Here is a 22,235-nt window from a genome sequence, read left to right as displayed (position 1 = left end):
GCTTAAGACAATGGCAGAGAGTGTTTGGGGTGAATAATGTATAGAGATGTCTTTCTTCTTGCTATCTCATGTGAGAGTATCAGCAGGTTTTCAATTTGTGACCTTGAGTGTGCAAGAGGTATAAAGCGGAGATGAAAGCCCTCCCTCCTTGTCACACTCTACAGTGAACCTGTGTTTCTGTATGACTGCTGATCTTCTTTGCAAAGAATAAACCTTTATTAACTATTACTTAAGTTTGTCTTTATTACCGAGGTCTCAAGGGAAATTTCCTCGACATGTGAACTAATACTAAGTGAACTATATAAGTAATCTGCTTGCATGTAATTTATTTTGTACTATTTCGTCACATCTTACCTCAGATTTAGTTTACGGTTTGTATTTTCTAGTAAATCATTGAGCTCCTTCACTCCTGATTGTCCAGGATCATTTCCTGTGAGATCCAGTTCTATCAGGTGTGAAGGGTTTGATCTCAGAGCTGAAGCTAGAGCTTTATAACCTTCTTCAGTGATACTGCAGTCTGAAATTCTAAAAAGGAATGAAAATATTAAATTTATCTGATTATTTAGTCACTCCACAAATGTTCTGAACAAAATTAATTCATACAAAAACAGAAGGCTGAATATGAAGCCAAATGACAGGCCCAGAGACCTTTAATATGTTACATATGAATTCACCTGAGGTTCTCTAGTTTGCAATTTTCTTTCAGTGCATTAGACAACAGCTTCACTCCTAAATCCTTCAGATTATTATTGCTCAAGTCAAGATCTTTCAGACTGCTGGAGCTGAGAACTGAAGTGACAGCTGAACAGCTTTCCTCAGTTAGATTACAGTTACTGAGCCTGAAAAAAATATCAATAATGTCATTAAATATGTCATATTCCTAGCATTGCTGTGGTGTTGAGTGTAGCTGATGGTGAAATGTACTCACTTGAGTATCTTCAGCTCACACACAGGATTCTTCAGTCCCTCACAGATCTCTTTGACTCTTGAGTCCAGCAGACGGCTGTTGTTCAGGTTCATCTCTTTCAGGTTGGTTTTAGAGGAGAGAACTGTAGCTAGAACTGAACAGCTTTTCTCTGTCAGCTTACAATTATTTAACCTGAACACAAAAATATATTTTTGTACTTCAGTAAAATATTTAACAGTTATCAGCTCAACAGGTCTTTATATCTGCATATGCACAAAACAGACCGTCATTAGTAGTAATCAATCAAAGACGATATTATGTATAAATGTTCACTCACTTTATTGTTTTTATTTTGCTATGAGAGTCCATTAAAAGAGCAGAGAGATTCTCCCAGTGCTGGTCTCCTAATTTATCTTGACTCAGATTCAGTTCTGTCATAAGTAATGGACTTGTACCCAAAACTTTAGTGAGATGATCACATGCTTCCTGTGCCGCAGGACTTTTCAAAAACCTACAGGAAGTAGAAGAGCATTTTAGATGAGTTAATTTAATAATTGTATGTCTTTTGCAGCTCCCATCCTCCTTAGAGGCCCAGCTCAGCAAAAATAGCATTTCCACTTAGTGTATAGTTCATGTATTAGAGCAAGGTTTGCAGTTTTATTTCCTTTTTTTTTCTTCAAAAAAACTCAGTCTACAAAAACATACAAACTTATATTAAATATTTTTGTTAACTTCTGTTTTCCCTCACTCCCTACATTTGATAATGTACATACACATGCTTTTGACACACAGATATTATTTATGAAATTATATTACTTTTGTTTTAACAAAATAAACAAATTGCATATTTTGTGTGGTACAAGTGTTTGCAACTATTCAGCAAAGCTCTTAATACAATGTGTTTATGGTTACATAAACAATGTATGTATTTGCCAAGGTTAATATTGCATGTTATATGTATTGTTTGGTTTAAAGACAATTAATTAAACCCTTAATCAAAACTGATTATTGATGTTTGAAGTATAATTAAAGGGCAGTTACTAACTAAAGCATATAAAGTTTTATTAATTACCTGATGGTCTTTAATTTACAGCGCTTATCCTGTAGTAAATCATTGAGCTCCTTCACTCCTGATTGTCCAGGATCATTTCCTGTGAGATCCAGCTCTATCAGGTGTGAAGGGTTTGATCTCAGAGCTGAAGCCAAAGCTTTATAACCTTCTTCAGTGATACTGCAGTCTGAAAGTCTAATAAAAAGAAGAAAAAAAAATGTATAACATAAATATTGTTATTAGTAGTTGGTACTTAACTTACATTCCGTTATAGTATACTGTGCTATACAAATATTAAAAATACAAATTTCAGCGTCAGTAGTCCTATTTTGTTAGTTAACAATCAAATAAACGTACAAATGTATATTAACATAAAAAATATAGACTTGAAAATACACACTTAAGTTTTCCCATTTTGCAGTGTGGATTTTTCAACAGAGGACAGATCTTCTCAATTCCTAAATTCTGCAGTTTATTCCCACTCAGATCCAGCTCTATCAGGTTTGAAGGATTTAAATCAAATGCTGAAGTCAGAACAGCACAACCTTCAGCTGTAATGCTGTTATTATTCAGCCTGCAGAGAAAGAAAACAATGACAGGGAATACTCTTCAGTTTATTTCAAAACTTTTCTTACTGAACAACAATGATCATTTAAAAAATATTTTTTGGCATTTTTGCCTTTATTATTATAGGACAGATCAGATATGACAGGAAGGGAAGTGGGGGAGAGGCAGGGGGGCAGTATCGGGGAAAGGTCCTCGAGTCAGGTTTCGAACACGGGACGCCCAGAGATTTAATCCAAAAAGATACTGAAACTATAACATCAAAATAAAGTTTTGTGTGAAAGATATTGTACATATAAAAGTATAAAATAATAAAAAAATACTTACATCAGTGTACTGAGTTTACAGTGTTTATCCTGCAATAGGTCAACAATCTTATTCACTCCGGTGTCTCCTAGTTCATGTTTACTTAGATTCAGCTCTCTCAGGAGTAAAGGGTTTTTACCCACAATTCCAGTCACATACTGACAGGCCTCATCTGCAGCAGAACCCAAAAACCTGCAGAAGAGAAGATGAAGTAGGAATCAATTAAATTACCTCACCATTTAAGATGTAATTGAAAGAAGATTTTTTTTTTATATAAATCTTGAAAATTGCCAACTTTGGTACAACAATAATTCTTCCCCAATAAAATCTTTTATTTAAGAGTGCCATAGAATGAAAAACTGTATTTACCTTGACGTATTAGAAAAATAACTGTTCTGTACATGGACATGACATACCGTGAGTCTTAAATACCATCGTTTTCCTCCTTTTTACATAAATCTGGTGTTTGCAAAAGACCACTGAAAAAGAGGGCAATTCCAACATAACACAGACTATGATGTAATGATCTCAGATTCACTAAGTGTCACGCACACAACATTTGCATCGCCCAATCATTTGAAGTTCTGCAGGTAGGCTATTGTGAAAAAACTAAGAAAGGACAATAGCGAAAATGGCAGCTTACGGAATAAATGTTATGTTCCTGGTTGTGCAGAGGATGTTAAGTGCAGGAATGAGTTGGCGTCTATACTCAGAAAGGCAAGGAAAACAAATAAGGCCATCTAATAAAATAAGGCGAGCCACTAACTGGACATGGTTAGCTTCTTGCTAGTGATAGCCAGTTACATTGCAGTACATAATATTTCGCTTACCACATAAACAGAGTAAGGAGAGATGACTGCACGGATGATGGCAAACGATTTGCAGATTCTGATCACCGCTGACAAGCATCTAAACTTGTCAAATGAGCTAAGTACTGCCTCTGTAGTATAAAGTTACACAGAGCACCTGTGATTGCAAATATCAAAAGTGAAAGTAAAAAGATATCCTGCATTCAAAAATGTCAGTTTCAATGCAACACATAATAGCAGCTCGAGCTCCATAATTAAATATATATATTTTCCTGCATGTGTTTCCTTCTTTCTTTGCTGCTAAATGAGCTGATCTGTGAAACGGCCAATCAGAGCAGAGCTCATCATTATTATTGATTTATTATTGTATCAATGCATTCTATGGCACCTTTAAAATAAATCAACTAAATATGATTAATTTTTAACTATAGTTAACCACATTGCACCTCAGTGTCTTTAGTTGACAGTTTGGATCCTGTAGTAAATCATCAAGCAGCTTCACTCCTGATTGTCCAGGATCATTTCCTATGAGATCCAGCTCTATCAGGTGTGAAGGGTTTGATTTCAGAGCTGAAGCCAGAGATTTATAACCTTCTTCAGTGATACTGCAGTCTGAAAGTCTAGAGAAAATAAACACATACAAATATGAATAACTACATTACACAATATCCACATAAGTCTATAAATACATTATACATTTTCCTCTTTTTATGAGTAACACTAAGAAAAACATAATTCATTGGCTGAAAGAAGCATCTACTTCTGTTGTGAAATGTAAAAGTGTAGTGAAGTAAAAAATGGTAATAACCATTTAAACAATTAAAATCTAATTAATGTTAACTTAATCCTTTTACCTGAGTTTCTGCAGTGTGCAGTTTGTATTCTGTAATCCACGTTCGAGTTTCTTTACTCCTGAAACCTGCAGATTATTGTTGCTCATGTCAAGCTCTTTCAGACTAGGGTTTGATATCAGCACCTCAGTGAGAGCTGAACAGCTTCCTTCTGTTAGACAACAATTATGCAACCTAAATATTGAACACACAATAAAATGTATTTAATGCTTATATTACCAATGTATGGTTCGTCTGATTGCTTATGATATTTCAAAATTTACAATTATGCCAACATTGAAATACAATATATATATATAAAAAAACACCATACATTATGGTTTTAATAATTTTAAACTATTTAAAAAATTAAGGTGGTGTAAAAATTTTCGCTCCAATAATTTGGAATTGTTCAAGATAATTTATCTAATCAAATGGACATATATTAATCAAATTTGAATCTTACATGCAAAAATATAGTCTAATATGCATAATTGTAGAAAAATAAAATTACACACTTTAGTTTCTCTAATCTGAATTGTGTATTTTTCAACAGAGGATAGATCTTCTCAATTCCTGAGTTATACAGTTTATTTCCACTTAGATCCAACTCTCTCAGGTTTAAAGGATTTGATTTAAATGCTGAAGTCAGAACAGCACAACCTTCAGCTGTAATGCTGTTATTATTTAACCTGCAGAGAAAGAAAATAATCACAAAATAATAAACAATCTTCAGTTTATTTCAAAACCTTATTAAATGAACAACAATGACAGTTACAGTACAAAGTTGTTAAAATTATTGTAAAGTATTAAACCATGTGAAATACTCACATCAGTGTGTTGAGTTTACAGTGTTTATCCTGCAGTAGAGCAGCGATCTGATTCACTTGTGTGTCTCCTAGTTCACATTTACTCAGATTCAGTTCTCTCAAGAGTAACGGGTTTTTACCCACAATTCTTGTCACAAACTGAAAGGCTTCAACTGCAGCAGAACCCAAAAACCTGCAGAAGAGAATGAAAATAGGAAAGTTAAATTGTTAATGATTTGCCTGCATATAATTTATTTTGTATTATTTCATCATGTCTCACCTCAGTGTATTCAGTTGACAGTTTGGATCCTGTAGTAAATCATTGAGCTCCTTCACTCCTGATTGTCCAGGATCATTTCCTGTGAGATCCAGCTCTATCAGGTGTGAAGGGTTTGATCTCAGAGCTGAAGCCAGAGCTTTATAACCTTCTTCAGTGATACTGCAGTTTGAAAGTCTACAGTAAAAGAGGTTTTGTAAATAAAAATATACTTTAAGAGTTTTATATCATAAAATCATCAAATGTCTTTTCACTTAAAAGTAAAGAAAAATCCATTGTTTGACATAGGCATGTTTTTCCTGTTTCTCTTTCTTTTTTTTGTTTTGTATAGTAATTCTAACTTTAATCAATAGAGAATGTTATTATTACCTGAGCTTCTGCAGTGTGCAGTTGGTATTTTCTAATCCGTTCTGGAGTTTCTTTACTCCTGAATCTTGCAGATTGTTGTTGCTCATGTCAAGTTCTTTCAGACTGGGGTTTGATATCAGGACTGTAGCAAGAGCTGAACAGCTTTCCTCTGTTAGACCACACTTTCGCAGACTAAAATGATAAAGAAGTTATAAACATGGAATACCTGGTTCCAACATTTACTCTCTGTGAAATCAATCACTGAGGAATACTGTTTTGTCACTTGATTTAAGTTCAATTTACAATAGAAAATGAACACAACACTCACTGAAGAGCTCTGAGTCTACAATGTTTATCCTGCAGTAGAGCAGCGATCTGATTCACTCGTGTGTCTCCTAGTTCACGTCCACTCAGATTCAGCTCTCTCAGGAATAATGCATTTTCACGCACAATTCCAGTCACATACTGACAGGCTTCATCTGCAGCAGGACTCAAAAATCTGGACACAGAAGTAGTACACTGACATCATTTTTTGCAATCTTTTTAACTGAGTACTTCACTCAGTACAAAGCTTTTATAAATGACTTTTTATGGTTTAATTTTCTTCCAGCTACAAACTTTTTAATTACACTTACCTCAGTGTTTTCAGTGTTTTTGATGAAAGCCACCGTCCCTTTTGTGATTCACTGAGCTGCTTCACTCCTGTTTCACCAGGATCATTTCCTGTGAGATCCAGCTCTGTCAAGTTTGAGTTTGAGTTTAGCGCTGAAGCCAGAGCTTTATAACCTTCTTCAGTGATACTGCAGTTTGAAAGTCTAAAAAACAAAGCTTTAATATAAATACATTTTAACATTTAAATTTAACATTGTTTTAAATCAATTAATTGCTGCACAATATGCTAAGTCTCAATATATAACTAAAGCACACCAGAGCTGAATACATTATCAGATATGATAAACCAAAAACAGACATGTAAGCAAACCACTTTAGTTTTAATTCATACTTGCATTTATCAACTATTTATAAACTGTTAACTGATAAATTATTACTTAAACTAAACGAGAATGATAAGAGCAGTTTAAAATGAGAAATGTGTATCAGTTAAAATCTTTACAATTGTTTTTTTTTTTGAGTGTTTTACAGTTTCCATTTATTTTATTTTTTTTATTCAGTAGACATGTTTGTATTAAAATTTTAAGCTATTGTTGTTGCTATTGTGTTGTAGATTCATCACATTATTAACAGTGTTGAATTAAATTACAAGACTATGTTGTCCTCCTAATATAAGGTTTAATAACTTTTTCTTATAACAAAGAACTCATACAAAATACAAATGCAATAAAGGAATACACAACACAAATATAAAGTAAATAAATGTTTCAAGCAGATGAAAATGCAGAAAACAGCTTTAAAGGACAATAATACAGATCTAGCATGTTTTAAATATTTAAAAATTAAATATACTGAGATGTTTTAGTAAATTATTGCAACCAGTTAATGTGCATTTACATGAAAAGGCATAGCTTTGGGCTAAGACAGTAACAGTAATAAGAGTAAGTCGCAATTTAGTGGTCTAACCACTGATGCTAATGCGCTCTAGTTATTTTTTCAACTTGAAGCAGTGCTGTGCAGAACGATCAATGTATGATATCAAAGTACTGCAAGAATGTTTTGAAAGCACAATAGCTGTCTGATCTCCATAAATTTCACTTTACTTTGATGTCCTACAGCGATCAGATTGCTGCTTCAAATTGAAGAAACCTCTTATAGTGTCAGTGGAGTGGCCATGCTCAGTGACTCCATTGCATCAAGTCATGATTTTAGCCCCATCCTGAACACACAAAAAAACTATTTAACGATTTAACTCCACAATTAAGTACTACATAGTTCACCATTTTTGTAACATGTTTCAGCAATGCATTTTAACATTTAGTAAGCTGTTTAGAAATAATTCTCAGATTTGACTTTACACAGAAGTCTTTACGTATTAAGTATTTGGTGCTATGATCATTTAATAATTAAACAATTTAAGGTGGTTACCAAGGCAACAGCTGCATTTATATCTCAAACAATTAATAAATAAATACATATGTTTAAAGTGGAAATTAAACAGTCAATCAAGTTTACATTATTTAAAGGTTGTATCAGCGATTTCTAGGCTGAAAAACAAAGTGTCAATTTCAGCTGACCTTTCATCACGATCCGCTCGTTGCCTGCCCCATAAATTGTCTGTGAAAAAAACGCGTCTCTCTGGTCAGCCTAGGGTCCGAGATATGCCAAAAAAACAATCGGCACTACCAATCTTTCCACACATAAACAAACATTGTTCCAACCAATCAGCGTCAGGGGTTTGGTGTTGTGGACTTTCCTACTGGTGCAGGGATGTGAGGGAGGCGGAGCGAAAGTCCACAACACCAAACCCCTGACGCTGATTGGTTGGAACAATGTTTGTTTATCTGTGGAAAGGTTGGTAGTGCCGATTGTTTTTTTTGGCATATCTCGGACCCTAGGCTGACCAGAGAGACGTGGTTTTTTCACAGACAATTTATGGGGCAGGCAGCGAGCGGATCGTGAAGAAAGGTCAGCTGAAATTGACACTTTATGTTTTAGGCTAGAAATCACTGATACAACCTTTAACTTACAATTTTATAAAAGGATATATAACAAACAATATTAATATAACCAGTTTAAAGACAAAAGGATGTTTTGTTAAGCTTTACAAATGGCTATAACCTTTTCCAGATTGATAGATCTCAATTACTTTCTTTCTCACTTGTTCCTGTTCTCTTCTTAATGTGGACACTTTTGTGTATTCATGTTTGGCGGGAGGGGGGTTAATGCTATTTCATGCATTCTGAGTTATTTACACTGTTAAAAAGTTGGATTCTCATGTTAAACAATGTTCCAAAAATTGAATTGGACGTATGATGGAGTATTTTGTGCCAAATATACTCCCCTTCAGGGCTCGTATAAGTTTCAGAAAGTTTATTTCAAGGATGGCTTTTCATGTTGTCATGAAGGGCAGAATTCCTTGTGTGAGGACTTCTTCTGGAAGAGCCTGTGCACACACACTGCAACCAGAATGAGGGCAAGAACACACACACCTCAATTCACTTCATCCGGGCTATGGAAAACCTTCTATGAGTGAACATGCATATCTCCAGGACATTGTGTATGAGTATTACACTCTTGTGTAGTGTCTTTTGTATTATAAACAGTGCATGCTTTTTTATTGAACCCCTAGCCATACCAGGCAGACCTTAACAACAGCCATGTCTTCACTTTCCATCTGGGAGAAATCTCCCCTAACCACTAATAAATCAGAAAAAAATATTTTTGGAGTTTGTCACTGTTCAAACCTGGAAGAACCTGATTGCAATTCCAACACCACTGAACCTTCAAGCTATTCAGATATTCATCCATATTCAAAATTACGTAAGATTTTGATTCTTTCAATGCTTGTAAATTATCTGTCTCTTTTATAATTCTGATCTAGCTACAATCTCTAATGCAACAGTACTTTAAGAAAGTAATTTTCTGTGGTCACAAAAATGTCATTTTTTAGAGTTGATATAAAATTACACTGAATGCTCACTGGATGAACAGATTAGTTGATGGTAATGTTAATTCTGCTACAGTTATTACTAGCAGCTGATATAAATAATTGTAATAAATTATAGGTTGCTGCAATTATTTATACACTTTTAATTTGCTTTTAATTTGTTTTATTTTTTCCAATTCTGTCGTTTTCTATCACATTTAACAAAAAAATCTTTAACTACTTCATTAATACTACTGTTATGTGAGAAAGAAAAATGTACTCACTTCAGTATCTTCAGCCCAGACTTCTGCAGTCCCTTACAGATCTCTTTCAATCCTGAGTCCAGCAGACAGCTGTTGCTCAGGTCCATCTCTTTCAGAATGGTTTTAGAGGAGAGAACAGTAGCTAGAGCTGAACAGTTTTTTCCTGTCAGCTTACAATTGTTCAGCCTAAACACAAAGAATATTATTTATTATTCATCACATTATTACATTTAAACAAAGCAGTGAGGCACCGGACGTGCAGCGGCCATAATCAGAAATAATAGCCTTTTGAATTATAATTATCACATTCAGCAATATTTCAAACCTGGTGTTTCTGTCCCCAAAATTAAGACCAATTAAAATCAATAAATAGGGCTTTCTTGTACAATTTAAGAATTTATGGTCTTAAATTTGAAACAACTAAATTTAAGACTTTTTAAGGACCCGCAGAAACCCTGTTTATACTGAACAAAACAAAAATAATAAATCATGTTCACTCACTTTATTTTCTCCACTTTGTTATGAGAGTCCATCAAAAGAGCAGAGAGCTTCAACCCATCCAGATCTCCTAATTTACATTCACTCAGATCCAGTTCCATTAGTACTAATGGATGTATACCCAAAACTTCACTCAGATAGTCACACGCTTCCTGTGCAGCTGAATCTTTTAAAAACCTATGAAAGCAGGTAATTTAGTTTAGGTAATCTTGTTAAAATTGTATGCCTTTTGCAGCTCCCATCATCCTTATGGGTCCAGTGTAGCATTAAAGTATAGCAAAGAGTAGAGTGTGTTAATCATATTTATGATAAATATTACCAGTTTTGTTTAATAGCAATTGAGTAAATTCCTCTACATGTCATTAAAAATCTGCATTGACTTAATTTGCCACATTAGCCTAGTTGCACACATCTAAACATGTCTGTGCCTTATTTTGAAATATTGAAAGGCTTTTTTTTTACCTGACAGTCTTTAATTTACAGCATCCACCCCGCAGTAAATTAATGAGCTCCTTCACTCCCGATTTCCCAGGATCATTTCCTGAGAGATCCAGCTCTTTCAGGTGTGAGGTTGATTTCAGAGATGAAGTCAGAGTTTTATAACCTTCTTCAGTGATACTGCAGTCTGAAAGTCTAAACATACATAAAAACTGTTAAGCACTACAGCCAATGCATTAATAGCACCTGCTTCATTTGAGTTTCATACAATACTTAAAACATTTTAGTTTCCATAGCCATTTTATATATTTTTTTCAGTTAATCTAATCAATTGGACATTTCTAAATGTATATTATTATACAGAAATGTAGATGAATAAAAAATACACACTTCAGTGTCTCCAAGCTACATTGTGGATTTCTCAACAGAACACAGATCATGTTGATTCCAGGATTTCCTAGTTTATTCCCACTCAGATCCAGCTCTATCAGGTTTGAAGGGTTTGAAATAAACACTGAAGTAAGAGTAGCCAAACCTTTTTCTGTAATACTGTTGTTATTTAGCCTGCAGAGAAAGAAAACAAAGACTGATTTTTTTTTTTTTAATTTAGCCACAACTCATTGTATGCATTCATTAAGGAGTACAACAAAGACTTAACAACAAAAACCCAAAGTTTTTAATTCTGTCATTAATTAAATTTTTTGGCAAACATTTGAAGTATAACATGCAGATTCATCAGCTGAAGGTACCTCTTGTGAGAATGGTATAGTTCATGTGGAATTACCCTAAAAACTGGGTGAATTAACCTCTCCTTAAATTTGATGGTGCTTTGACATTTTTAATATGTGAATGCATTTTATGTTTAATGTTTAAGTAGTCAAGCCACTAGAAACAAGCTTTAAACTAAGTGCCATGTTCAACACTCTTGCATTCATTTGCAGGAGCGAAATGCTAAGCATGTAAGCAGTGGCATTTATGCAACTGTGTTTATACAGCTACAGCAATGTTTAATCTAATGTTTTTGATTGTTGTGAGGACACCCTGACAAGAACGGTCATGGTAAAAGATTTAAATAAATCAAGCATTTGTGTTTGTTTGCACTTTAATTGTAATTCTCTATATTTAGCTGCATTACCTCATGTCACTTTATTCATTTCTATGCTTAATGTTTTTATCAACTGTCCTGACTGTGTGGTTTATTTTGGCAGTATGCAGTGTCCTAGTCCTAATGGCTTTCTATACAAATAAGAATTAAAAAAAAAAAAGATAAAAATGGTATTCTGTTTAGAAGATACTTATACTGTACACTGTAAAGTATAAAACAACGTACAACACTCACGTCAGTTTGTTGAGTTTACAGTGTTTATCCCACAGTAGAGCAGTGATCTGATTTACTCGTGTGTCACCTAGTTCATAATCACTCAGATTCAGCTCTCTCACGAGTAATGGATTTTTACCCACAATTCCAGTCACAAACTGACAGGCTTCATCTGCAACAGCACCCAATAACCTGCAGATGGGAAGATTGGAAAAATGTATTACATTTATTGCTTAAAATCCCAGTAGTCTGCATAATTGTGATATATGTGCCAAGCACTGAATGCATTCATCTCTGGCTAAGTGCCAGCCAACGCGTGAAATCAGGTCTTACTCTGAAATTAGCAGTCGGTCACTTAATCCACTGAATGTTGTAATCTTACCTTAAGGTCTTTAGTTTATAGTTTGGATCCAGTAGTAAATCATTAAGCTCCTTCACTCCTGATTGTCCAGGATCATTTCCTGTGAGATCCAGCTCTATCAGGTGTGAAGGGTTTGATATCAGAGCTGAAGCCAGAGCTTTATAACCTTCTTCAGTGACATTGCAGTTTGAAAGACTATAAAATGGGAGAAAATGGAACATTTATGTGATTAATTCATTATTATAGATATTTAAGAAATTAAAGTTTATGTCAGACAGATTACTTTTTTTAGCAATGAATAATGTAATGCATTACTTCTTAAATTAACAACAAATGTACTGATATACTTTTTCAAACAAGTAAAGCATGTCCTTTTTTCATTCATGCCAGAATGTTTCTGTTGTACTTTTTTGCAGCACTGGATTAGTACTGTGAGTGATAGGGCTGTGCAATATGGACAAAAGAAACCTATCACGATTTTCTTGAACAGTATTGCGATTTCGATTTTAATCACGATTTTGACACAGACATGTTTTACAGTGTGAATATAAAACATTTTTTTTAAAGGAAAACAATTAGATCTTTATCAAAGACCTGTAACATGTCTCTATAACAGAAGGCGGGAAAAAAAAATCACCTAGCAGGTGAAAAAAAGTTAGGAGCACCAAAAAAAATGTAGGCGCACCCAAATTCTTTTTAGTAATGCACTGATCTTGATTCCTCATGGCTGATTCTGACTGCAGATGTTTTACAAGCACATGATCAAAGTAGGCTACTCTTTCAATATTCAAAGTGCAAATAGACACCAAATTTTTCAAGCATGATACAGAACTATAGACAACTGCACAATATATTTTTATAGCCCACATACTAATAACTGCCTAGATATGTTATGTAGCCTAATTTGCGCACATTGAGGAGTCGCTCTCTAAACTCGGGATATTAAAATTGCTTTTGAATGCGCGTCCGCGTTTTACTTTTGGTTTCGTTTTAACGATCTTGCGAGACTCTCAAAGGCGCTGAGCGTGCATTCTACAATAAAAGAGATTATTATAACAAAACCATTTGAAATATGAGAGGACACAAACAGGATTTTGAAAAGCATGTCCCCAGTGAAAATTACGCCCCTGTGTGAGTGGAAATCTGGCACTGAGTTATCATCTGATGTCGATGAATGCCGCATTGTACAGTAACGTATATGGACACGGAGGCGCCAGAATTGTATCTGACAGAATGTACGCTATAGCACGAAATATATTATATTTCTTCAAAAGCGGTTTGTTGAGACCTTTTATTTTTCACAATCGAAAGAGAGAATGGCGAACCTGTCACTGTATCAGCTCACAGCAGTCTGTGCAGTAGTTAGGCTAGCGAAAGTTTTGTAAAGAAATGAAACCAAGTCGGACCACAACAGTTTCTCGCACTCGCACAAATGGTCCCAAATATAATTTCAGGTCACGCAGATTAAATTTTGGGAGCATATGCGACCAAAATGTTCATAATTTCGAGCCCTGCCTAGTAAAGGTAGACAAAATGTCTTTAGAACAGACCTATGGCAAAAAGTAAGTATGTGTGTGCGTATGTGCGTGCGTGTGTTTGAAAAAACAACAACCCAGACCACAGTGTCCCACACAAAAACAATTAGAACACTGGCAGAGTCTAGCTGCGTTCTGCTAAGAAAACCAGCATTACCATTTCTGGTTTCAAGCATGAACGTTGGCATGTTCTTGCTCTCTGTTTAGGCGCGCTGTGTTGTGATCGATTCAAATAGCATGCTACGGGAAAAGTATCAGTCGAGTGCATGACAAAAATCGTGCTGTAAGGCAATTTAGAAATCGTGCATGTTCACATCGCGATTTCGATAAGATTTCAATTAATTGCACAGCCCTAGTGAGTGAGCTCTCATGTACGTCAGTAATATACCTAATCTGCCATTATCGTGACAAGCAGTGCAACAGGACAAAATGTTGACTACAGAATTACTACATTACTATAGCATACATTGTGAAAATTGAACTACAACATTGTGAAAATGTTCAGGTGAATAAAAATTTGCTATTACAATTATATAATAATGCTTATACATGTGTACACATGCCACACACATATTTTTTTTACATGATTACGTGTTACAAACAGCAACTCACCAGAGCTTCTCTAGTTTACATTTCTCTTTCAGTCCACCTGAGAGCAGCTTCACTCCTGAATCATCCAGATTATTATTGCTCAGGTCAAGATCCTTCAGAGTGCTGGAGCCTGAACTGAGAATTGAAGCAAGAGCTGAACAGCTTTCATCTGTTATATCACACTTGCTGAGCCTGAAAATAATAATTGAACAATAACAATAATAAAGATTTCATTAATTGTAGGGCAAAGACTACCACAAAAAAAAAAAAAAAACCTTTCAAGTTGTCTAGAGTTAGTAACTGCACTTTATGTGAGATGTATATTTGAAAGAAATATAGCCTATGCAACAGCCAAACAGTATGAATAAACATTATAGTCACTAATTTGCAGCACGGTAAATCAGATGAATTCTTATTCTGCTTGATGGAACAGGCAGTAAAAACAGCGTTTCATGCACAAATATCAAAACATAAGATCTTTTTTACCCACTTTATCTTTTTTTTTTACAGAACACAATACTATTACTACTAGCCTTATAATAATAATTATAAAATCAAACTGTTTGTCATTTATGTTTTATTTAAAACAGTATATTTCTATTATCCCCCTGCAACTTTAGCAGCAGTTCCATAAAAAAAAATATATTTTATTAGCCTACATGACACCCATATCTGGTTCTTGTCAAAAAAGACAAGTAGGCCTAGTTAATATATTTTGATGCCTTGATTCACCCTCCTCCTAAGTGTTTAATTTACTAAAACAATAATACCCAAATTCGGTATTATTAAGTAATTTTAATACTAATAATAATTTAAATTTTAACAACATTATTAATAAAATAGATAGCCATGAAAGCAATGCATTACTGCACATCAAGCTTTTTCTCCCCAATAGAACACCGTTGTACAAAACTCTGAGGGTAGGCTGATGAATGAAGAATGTAATATAAAAAGACCAAATCTGGTACACAATTTATTAATAATCTATATTACACACAGGAAAGCAGACAAGCCAAACATGAATGGAAAGACGTGTATTCTTTATGGGAGGAAACTCCTTAACATGCAATTTAGTGCTGTCTATACATATTTTGTATGCTGTAAGGTGTGTACTGGTCCTCCTGTGTTTTACAAATTAGCAAATTAGAATGTCCTAAAACCATGCCTTGAACTATGCACTGACTATTTGAAAAGCTCTTTTCCAAAACATGATAAATGCCAAATAAAAAACAAAATTAGTTTGTTATAACATTTTGCTGTCCACTGAACTTATTCACTGCTCCATCAATGTTTCATGCCAAATCACTATATTTGCTTGTTAAAAATATACTGCAAAATGCAGTTTCTTTCTAAACTGTTTTTAGTCTAAATGCAATATGTCCTCTTGACCAATAAGAATTCTATGAGCGTTTGATCCGATCCTCGTCTACACAAGCTTGTAGCGTGTATAGATTCCCTATTGTTTAGAGCGGTCGAAAAGGGGAATCTACTTATACGTATCTATGGGTACACCAATGAGCATGATGTTATTGTTTACATGGTCGTCAAAAACATGAAGAGAGATTGTGGGCATAATTTACAAAAGCCTCCATTTTGGTCCGTTTACAATGAAAATTTATTTACATCATGCTTATCGGCCTCATTACGAGTTTGCCTACAGGCAGGAGGTAAAAGAGCTGGCTGTCTGGTGCAGTCACAATAACAAGGCGCTGAACAAGCTTAAAACTGTAGAGATGATAGTGGACTTCAGGAGGAACCCCCCTGCACTTTCCTCACTCACCACCATGGACAGCACTGTGGCTACAGTGGAGACATTCAAGTTCCTGGGATCATTCACCTCCCAAGACCTGAAGTGGGACACTCACACTGACACCATTGTATAAAAGGCCCAACAAAAGTTGTACTTCTTTCACCAGCTGAGGAAGTTCGAGCTACAACAGGAGTTGCTGAGACAGTTCTACTCAGCTGTCATTGAGTCTGTTCTGTGTTAATCAATAACTGTCTGGTTTGGCTCAGCTAAAAAAGACATCAGAAGATTGCAGAGAATGGTTCTGACTATTATAGTTATTATTATTATTTTCTATTTTTATTATTCTATTTTATTTATTTATGCTTGCATATGTGTTTTTCTTATTCTCTAATTTTTATTATTGTGCGTCGTTGTCCCTGTGTACTGGAAGCTAATAACACTGAAACAAATTCCTTAAAGCTTTCTCTGATTCGGAAATTTATATTAATTTATAGTATGAGTCCCTAATGTCATATGTTGCATTTTCTCTTTTTTTAAGACATAAATAAACAATGTTTTGAAAAAAAATCTGAAGCATTTAAAAAATTATAAAAATAAACTTTGAAATTATAATCAACAATATTGTTGTTTAATTTAACAACTATCGTTAACATGTTCAGACTAAGCCAACCATTTTAACAGGGTTAACTAAATATTAACAAAAATAGGTAAAAATAAATAATTTCCATGAAAATTATTATAATGAATTTATAGCCTTTTGAAAAAGAGCTCCTCATTTCTTAATACTTGAGTCCAAGTTTAAAATAAAGCTCTATGAACCACTCTATTGTGAATATTTGGAGCTGTATGAACCACTACAAGCGGTAAAGTAAAGAGGAAGTGTTTGTCCGAACTCAGCTGGTTCTATGAGAGAATGCAAAACTTTGTGAGGGAACACAAATGTTTTGCGAGTGAACACAAAACCTTTTTTTTTCTCCCACTCTGATTTCTTTTTTAAGCAGCCTAAATTTTTCCACCCACCATAATTTTTTTTCCCAACCACCCCAAATATTTTTCCACAACCATGACATTTCAGGGGCTCCGTACAGCTCTGAGCCTCGTTAAAAATATGAAAATTCAGCTACAAGCCACTTTTTGTAATGCCAATTCACTTTAAGGAGTAAAATATTACCTCATAATAGAAAGGCTTTTTTTTATTATTGATAAAAAATAAAAATAGAAACCTCCCTTTTTTTCTCCCAAAGCCAAAAGTAAGCGTAGAACCCAAACCATATTACTGTGATTGTTATTTTGTTGAGTGTAGCTGATGGTGAAATGTACTCACTTGAGTATCTTCAGCTCACACACAGGATTCTTCAGTCCCTCACAGATCTCTTTCACTCCTGAGTCCAGCAGACAGCTATTGTTCAGGTCCATCTCTTTCAGGATGGTTTTAGAAGAGAGAACAGTAGCTAGAACTGAACAGCTTTTCTCTGTCAGCTTACAATTATTCAGCCTAAATACAAAACAGCAATATTTATTATTCAGCAAATATTCAACACACATCAGATCAACAGGTCTTAATATCTGCTCAAACATGACTGATGGAGTTGAATAAACAGAAGTTATAATGTGTACATCATGTTCACTCACTTAATTTTATCCACTTTGCTATGAGAGTCCATCAAAAGAGCAGATAGTTTCTCCCCATCCAGTTCTCCTAATTTATCTCCACTCAGATCCAGTTCTTTCAGCACTAATGGATTTATACCCAGTACTCCAGTGAGATACTCACATGCTTCCTGTGCAGCAGGACTTCTCAAAAACCTGCAGGGTGTAGAAGGTAATTAAGGATTTAGGTTTTTGAGACATTATGTTTCTGCCCCAAGAGTGGCTGTTGTAGAAGACTTACTTAGACATAGTCTTAATCGTAAAAAAATAAAATAAAATAAAAGACATGATTTCTCAATCGCAGCATGGTTTCACAAAATTAATTTTATTGTACTACTTGAAAAATTATGTTAAGATTTCTCCACCTGATAGTATTCAATGTATTGCACCCCTCCAGTAGTAAATCATTGAGCTCCTTCACTCCTGATTGTCCAGGATCATTTCCTCTGAGATCCAGCTCTATCAGGTGTGAAGGGTTTGTTCTCAGAGCTGAAGCCAGAGCTTTATAACCTTCTTCAGTAATACTGCAATCTGAAAGTCTAGTAAAAATAAAACAATAGTATTCTTTATTCTTTGTTGAGACACATTTTATCATACAAATACTAAGCTTTATAAACAACTTCAGACTAACTAACAAAAATGCATGCTTATCCACTGTTTCTCTCCCACAGAATCTATAAATAGAGGCATTAACCAAATTCTTGATAATAAAACTAATTAAATTAATAGTTTGCCCAAATATAAATTTATATGATGCCTATGAAGCCTATATTTATAATACACTACAAGGGTTTTTGGTAACACTTCCCTTTTGAACATTCTGTTGATACTAGTAATGTTGCACATGCATGTCAGCAAACTATCATTAGAGTATTAGTAGAATGTCTACTTAACATCTGCTAACTCTTTATTGTGTTGGTCTCTGAACAGGCATTCTACTGACTAGAAGTAACTTTGCAAGTACATGTCAAACTACTCTAAACTTAACTCTACCAGTCTACAAATACTCTACTAAAACTCTAATGAGAATAGCTGCAATGTTACTTATAGTCAACTGAATGTGTTAAAGGGACCATCAAAATAAAGTGAAACCAGGTATTAGTAAGGCATTATAATGAAAGCATAATACATTATATAAAAAAATATTACATTTTATATCAAATCATGTATAATCATAACAACAATTATAATACTCTTGTAATAATATATACATTATTTACAATATAATGGACTTTATCATATCTTGACATTGTTTATTTAACATCTGTAAATGATCTTACTACATCTTGTGAGTGGTTAGGTGTTGAGTGTTATGTTCAATGTTTTCTGTGAGGCTAATGTTAATTTTTATGTGAGCTACTTAATTTGATGTGAGCTACTTAATACTTAACTCTTCAACAAAAAAAAAAACAAAAAAATCAATGTTTATAAGGTTACATTTTATTTTGATGGTCCCCCTTAATCTACTGACTATGAGTAACTTTGCAACTACATGTCAACTAACTCTCATTAGAGTATTAGTAGACTTAGGTTAAGGTTAGGGTAGAAGGTTGATGTACTTGCAAAGTTACTTGTAGCCAGAATATCCATTTGTGGACCATCAAATAATCAAACTGATATTACAATAAAAGTAGTTCAAAGCAAATGTGTCATATTAGACTTTCATCTGATCTGATATCTGATCTTATGACTGTTTGAGGAAAAATGTATCATTATAATTGTTGCTATTATTACTTATAAGCGGTCCTTGTCTGTTTTAAGTAAAGTAGCACAAGTAAAATGGCAAGATATGAGACTTATAATACATTATAATTTTGAGAAATATAATCCATTGCAACCTAAGTTGATGCAACAAGTTCATTGTGTGTTATAAATCATCCTACTCTTAAAATTATAACCACAAATAAGCAAATATTATAATACAATAAAACTATTATAACTATTCATGAGATAATACAACAGATCATTTTTTATAATGCATTACGCATTCACATAATGCCTTAAGAATAGCCTTATAATGTATTATAAATACAGGCTTATAGAAAATAAAATAAAAACTTTGTCATTATTTATTCACCCCCATATTTGTGTTAAACACAAAAGCAAATGTTTGATAGAATTATTATTGTGTATTAACATATAGTAATGTGGATTAATGTCAATACGCACTTCAGTTTCTGTAATCTGCATTGTTTGTTTTCTAACAGATGACAAATATTTTGAATTGCTGAGTTGTTTAGTTTATTCCCAGTCAGATCCAGCTCTATCAGATTTGAAGGATTTGAATTAAATGCTGAAGTCAGAGCAGCACAACCTTCTTCTGTAATACTGTTATTATTATTCAGCCTGCAGAAAAAGAAACAAAGAGAGGAATCATTATTTGTTTTATTTCAGCAACAATACACAACTAATAACAGAATGATACATTTATACGGTTCTTATTCTGCAAGCACTTTAATGAACAGCAGTGACAGCATTTTGAAAACTTCAAATACTCACATCAGTGTGTTGAGTTTACAGTGTTTGTCCTTCAGTAGAGCAGCGATTTGATTCACTCGTGTGTCTCCTAGTTCACATTCAATCAGATTTAGCTCTCTCAGGAGTAATGGGTTTTCACCCACAATTTTAGTCACATACTGACAGGCTTCATCTGCATCAGGACCCAAAAACCTGCAGAAGGGAAGATGAAGCAAAATTCAATTCAAATGAACTTGTCATTTGATTCTGATGGGAAAAAGTTACGGAGCTTATATCATGACAAATCTTTTTGAATTTGAATTGTACACATTTGAGTTATTGACAAGTGTCATTTAACAAAACTGAATATTATATTTCATTTAACATAGTTCTGAATTTGATTTTTTTTTTTTTACTTGAATATTGAACATATGAAATTGAACACAACTGAATTTTCAAATGGCAGATTTTCTAATAGACAGCAGATTTTTGTCTGATTTCTAAGACTTCAAATATTCAGTTTTTAAAAATACAACTTCAAGTTTTCAAGATAAAAAAAAATTCGGAACATCAAATTCAGTGTTCAAAATTCAAAGCGCAGAAGTTCAGATCGTACAGAAAGTAGGTCAGACCTTATGCACAGGGAAGAGTAGATGATCTTCGAACGAAGTCGAATGAAGCATTTACTGTTAGAAGGGACATGTTTGGTTCACTTAGGCTAGTTTTGTCATGGCCACAACATTTTAACTTGTGTGTACGTGATAATATGCCGTGGACAAAAGTTATTTCGTGGGAACGTCATATTAACTCGTGGGAGCGTGATAATATGTCATGGCCACAAGATAGCAATGTATACATAGTTATACGGGATATATCCACTGCTTTATCAGTCGGCTTTGCGTAAAACGAAACCGAAAGCAAAACGCGCATGCACATTCAAAGGCAATTTTAATACCCAATGTTTAGAGAGTGACTCTCCAATGCACGCAAATTAGACTACATAACATATCTATGTTGTTATTAGTATGTGGGCTATAATAGGTAGTGTTAGTTGTCTGTAGCTTTGCATCATGTTTGGGATCTCGTGATCTTCAGGTTCTGAATGGTTTTGCTGACGAGGAATTTTTACTGGAAGGTTGAATTTAACAAATTTCATTTCAGCTTACTGATAAACTATTACATTTTACAGTTGAGGAATGATTATTCACGTAGTTTCATTTGAAACACAATGAACACAACATGCTAATTTATCGTAACAAACTGGCGTAAATACATTAATAAAGTAAAATCTTCATTGGCATAATAAACTGTCAGGTGTTTACAGTATTTGCAAAATATGGTAGCATATTAATAATACTAGCATACTTATACAGAAAGTTAATTAAAGCACTACACAAACTGAAAGGGGAAAAGGAATATAAAATAATAAATATAACCCAAAAATATAGCCCTAACCAGTTATTATTAATTAATATTATATAATATTAATATTGTTATTATTATTATTAATAATAATAATATAAAATATAAAGACACGATCAGTTATGGGCAACCCGTGCTCCTGCACCCAAAATACTGCCACTTACATCTCTTTGAGTCAGGCGCTGCCAGAGATAAAATGTCCTGTGTTATTAGTCATAGTCTTTTCCCTTTGGAACGCGGCAGCCGCAAGTATCTAGTTAATTTTCAATGGGAGACATGCGAAAGTGGCAAACTGCGGGCAACGCGGAGGCAAAGCGGTGGTGCTCCTGTACCCAAAATCCTGCCACTTCCAAGAACATGGTGCTTCCCGGCAGGCACAGCCAAAGATAAAAAAATATTTTATCTTTTTGGCAGCGTCCGCCCTGAGACTGTGTCGCGAACACTGCCTCAGCTGCACAACACACTACCACTACAAGAGAAAGCCGGTGTTCTGACGATTTGTGCTACCCT

At 34.2% G+C, this 22,235-nt stretch overlaps 1 protein-coding gene across 1 annotated transcript in view; it reads right to left on the bottom strand.

Moving 5' to 3' along the window:
- LOC141338728 (uncharacterized) overlaps window positions 1-22,235 on the bottom strand; it is a 148,610-nt gene that overhangs the window by 28,962 nt on the left and 97,413 nt on the right. Inside the window, exons 22-27 of the mRNA XM_073844342.1 lie at window positions 5,557-5,730; window positions 5,299-5,469; window positions 2,359-2,532; window positions 1,980-2,153; window positions 1,245-1,418; window positions 929-1,099 (exon numbers count right to left, since the gene is read on the bottom strand). Coding sequence (XP_073700443.1) covers window positions 929-1,099; window positions 1,245-1,418; window positions 1,980-2,153; window positions 2,359-2,532; window positions 5,299-5,469; window positions 5,557-5,730 — 1,038 coding nt within the window. The remainder of the gene's footprint in view (window positions 1-928; window positions 1,100-1,244; window positions 1,419-1,979; window positions 2,154-2,358; window positions 2,533-5,298; window positions 5,470-5,556; window positions 5,731-22,235) is intronic.

This window comes from Garra rufa, chromosome 7, assembly GCF_049309525.1.
Source record: "Garra rufa chromosome 7, GarRuf1.0, whole genome shotgun sequence".
NCBI lineage: Eukaryota > Metazoa > Chordata > Actinopteri > Cypriniformes > Cyprinidae > Garra > Garra rufa.
The sequence above is the reverse complement of the archived record's forward strand: the minus strand, read 5'-3'. Positions and strand labels throughout refer to the sequence as shown.